The 2622-nt window shown below is 54.9% G+C and overlaps 1 protein-coding gene across 1 annotated transcript in view; it reads right to left on the bottom strand.

The window, feature by feature from the left end:
- EMH_0059250 (uncharacterized protein) overlaps window positions 1-2622 on the bottom strand; it is a gene marked incomplete at both ends in the record, with an annotated part of 3668 nt that overhangs the window by 188 nt on the left and 858 nt on the right. Inside the window, 3 exons of the mRNA XM_013497661.1 lie at window positions 3-91; window positions 483-745; window positions 923-2256. Of these exons, the coding sequence (XP_013353115.1) occupies window positions 3-91; window positions 483-745; window positions 923-2256 (1686 nt within the window). The remainder of the gene's footprint in view (window positions 1-2; window positions 92-482; window positions 746-922; window positions 2257-2622) is intronic.

Genomic DNA, 2622 nt, shown 5'->3' with positions numbered 1-2622 from the left:
GCTGCTGCTGCTGCTGCTGCTGCTGCTGCTGCTGCTGCTGCTGCTGCTGCTGCTGCTGCTGTTGATACTGCTGCTGTTGCTGCTGCTGCTGCTGGCGACAGAAGATGCAGCTCTGCTGCTGGTGGAGAGACATAGGTGGACTGATCTCAAGTTAGTTGCTGCTGCTGCTGCTGCTGTTAGGGTTTAGGGTTTGTTTTCTAGGGTTTAGGGTCGAGGGTTTAGTGTTCAGGGTTTGTTTTTTTTAGGGTTTAGGGTTTAGGGTTTAGGGTCGGGTCCGTTGTTTAAGGATCAGGGCATAGGGGTTGTTGTTTAGGGTCTCTTGCTTAGGGTTTAGGGTTTAGCGTTTGTTCTCTAGGGTTTAGGGTTTAGGGTTTAGGGTTGAGGGTTTAGGGTTTAGGGTTTGTGTGTAGGATCCCTGACGGCCCTTTCGTTGCTCTTGCTGCATCCCGCAGCGGCAGATTTGTTGCTGCATTATCTACCACCGGGTATTGCTGCTGCTGCTGCTGCTGCTGTTGCTGCTGCTGCTGCTGCTGCTGTTGCTGCTGCTGCTGCTGCTGCTGATGGTGGTGGTGGTGGTATTCTACTGGATCTGCTGCTGCTGCTGCTGCTGCTGCTGCTGCTGCATCTGTTGCATTTGCTGCTGTCACATCTGCTGCTGCTGCACTTGCTGCTGCTGTTGTATCTTTATATCCTACACCATCTGCTGCTGCTGCTGCTGTTGCTGCTGCTGCTGCTGCTGCTGCTGCTGCAGGGCGTTGCAGGTGTTGCGTGTGGATGAGGATTCGATATATTTAGCTGCTTCTGCTGTAACAGAACGCAGCAGCAGCAGCAGCAGCAGCAGCAGCAGCATAAAACAAATTTGTTGGTGTGGCGATGACTGCTTGGGGCTTTGGGTGCCTCTACAAACACCTGCAGGACACACACAAGTACGCTGCTGCTGCTGCTGCTGCTTCTGCTGCTGCTGCTGCTGCTGCTGCTGCTGCTGCTACTGCTGCTGCACCTGGTGGTGGTGGTGGCGCTGCTGCTGCTGCTGCTCCTGCTGCTCCTGCTGGTGGTGGTGGTGGTGGTGGTGGTGGTGCTGCTGCTGCTGCTGCTGCTGCTCCTGCTGCTGGTGGTGGTGGTGGTGGTGGTGGTGCTGCTGCTGCTGCTGCACCTCGTTGTGGTGGTGGTGGTGCTGCCGCTGCTGTTGCTGCCGCCGCTGCTGCTGCTGGTGCTGTTGCTGTTGCATTTATTGTTGCTGCTGCTGGTGTTACTGAATTTGTTGCTGCTGCAGCTGCATCTGCCGCTGCATGTCCATATCTCTTCTTTCTCGTTTTTCTTCTGCTGCTGCTCCGCTGGTGCTGCCCCTGCTGCTGCTGCCTCTCCTGCTGCTGCTGCTGCTGCTGCTGCTGCTGCTGCTGCTGCTGCTGCTGCTGCTGCAGCATCTGGTGCTGCTGGGGGGCCCGAGCAGCGAATGGACGGCGGTAGAGTTTGCATGCGTGGATGGTGAGGATGAGGGTTTGTTGCTGGTGTCTGAGGTGGATGGTTTGAGGGTTTTGTGTGGCAGCAGCAGCGTGCTGCTGCTGCGTGCTGCAGCAGCAACCGAAGCAGTTTTTGCTGTTGGCTCTTCTCATGCTGCTGCTATGCTTTCTTATACTTTTGAGAAAATAGAAACGGGAGAAACGCATGCAGAGGAAACCATCAGAGCTATACAACCAGATCTTCGTTAGTTTAGACTCCTCCTGCTGCTGCTCCTGCTGCTGCTGCTGCTGCTGCTGCTGCTGGTGGTGGTGGTGGTGGTGCTGCTGCTGCTGCTGCTGGTGCTGCTGCTCCTGCTGCTGCTGCTGATGCTGCTGCTGCTGCTGATGGTGATGGTGCTGGTGATGGTGATGGTGATGGTGATGGTGCTGCTGCTGATGGTGGTAGTCATGGTGATGGTGATGGTGATGGTGCTGCTGCTGCTGATCCTGCTGCTGGTGATGGTGCTGCTGCTGATGGTGCTGCTGGTGATGGTGCTGCTGGTGATGGTGCTGCTGCTGCTGATGGTGCTGCTGCTGCTGATGGTGCTGCTGCTGCTGCTGATGGTGGTGGTGGTGCTGCTGCTGCTGGTGATGGTGATGGTGATGGTGGTGGTGATGATGGTTGCGGTGGGGTTGTTGGTGTTGCTGCTGTAGTGTTCGTGTTGCTGCTGCTGCTGCTGCAGTTGCTGCTTGGACCATACATGTATCCCTGCTGCTGCTGCTGGTGCTGCTGCTGTTGTGTGTATGTGTGTGTGTGCTGCAGCAGCAGCAGCAGCAACCTGCTGCGAAGCAGCAACATATGAATTTTGCATGCGTGCTGCTTCTTTCTTGCTGCTTGCTGCTGCTTTTGGCCGCCGCTTTATTGAGGATGCAGCAGCAGATACAAACAGCGAAAAACTCTTCATCAAAGCATGCAGAGATATCAGGCGAGGGTTTAGGGTTTAGAAGGGTTTAGGGTTTAGAGGGGTTTAGGGTTTAGAGGGGTTTAGGGTTTAGAGGGGTTTAGGGTTTATTAGGGTTTAGAGGGGTTTAGGGTTTAGAAGGGTTTAGGGTTTAGAAGGGTTTAGGAGTTTGTTGTGTATGTTTCGTTTCTTTCTTACGATCCTCCATCTACAACCCCGTA

Source organism: Eimeria mitis, genomic scaffold (assembly GCF_000499745.2).
Source record: "Eimeria mitis Houghton genomic scaffold, Emh_scaff2831, whole genome shotgun sequence".
In the NCBI taxonomy this organism is placed as follows: Eukaryota; Apicomplexa; class Conoidasida; order Eucoccidiorida; family Eimeriidae; genus Eimeria; species Eimeria mitis.
The sequence above is the reverse complement of the archived record's forward strand: the minus strand, read 5'-3'. Positions and strand labels throughout refer to the sequence as shown.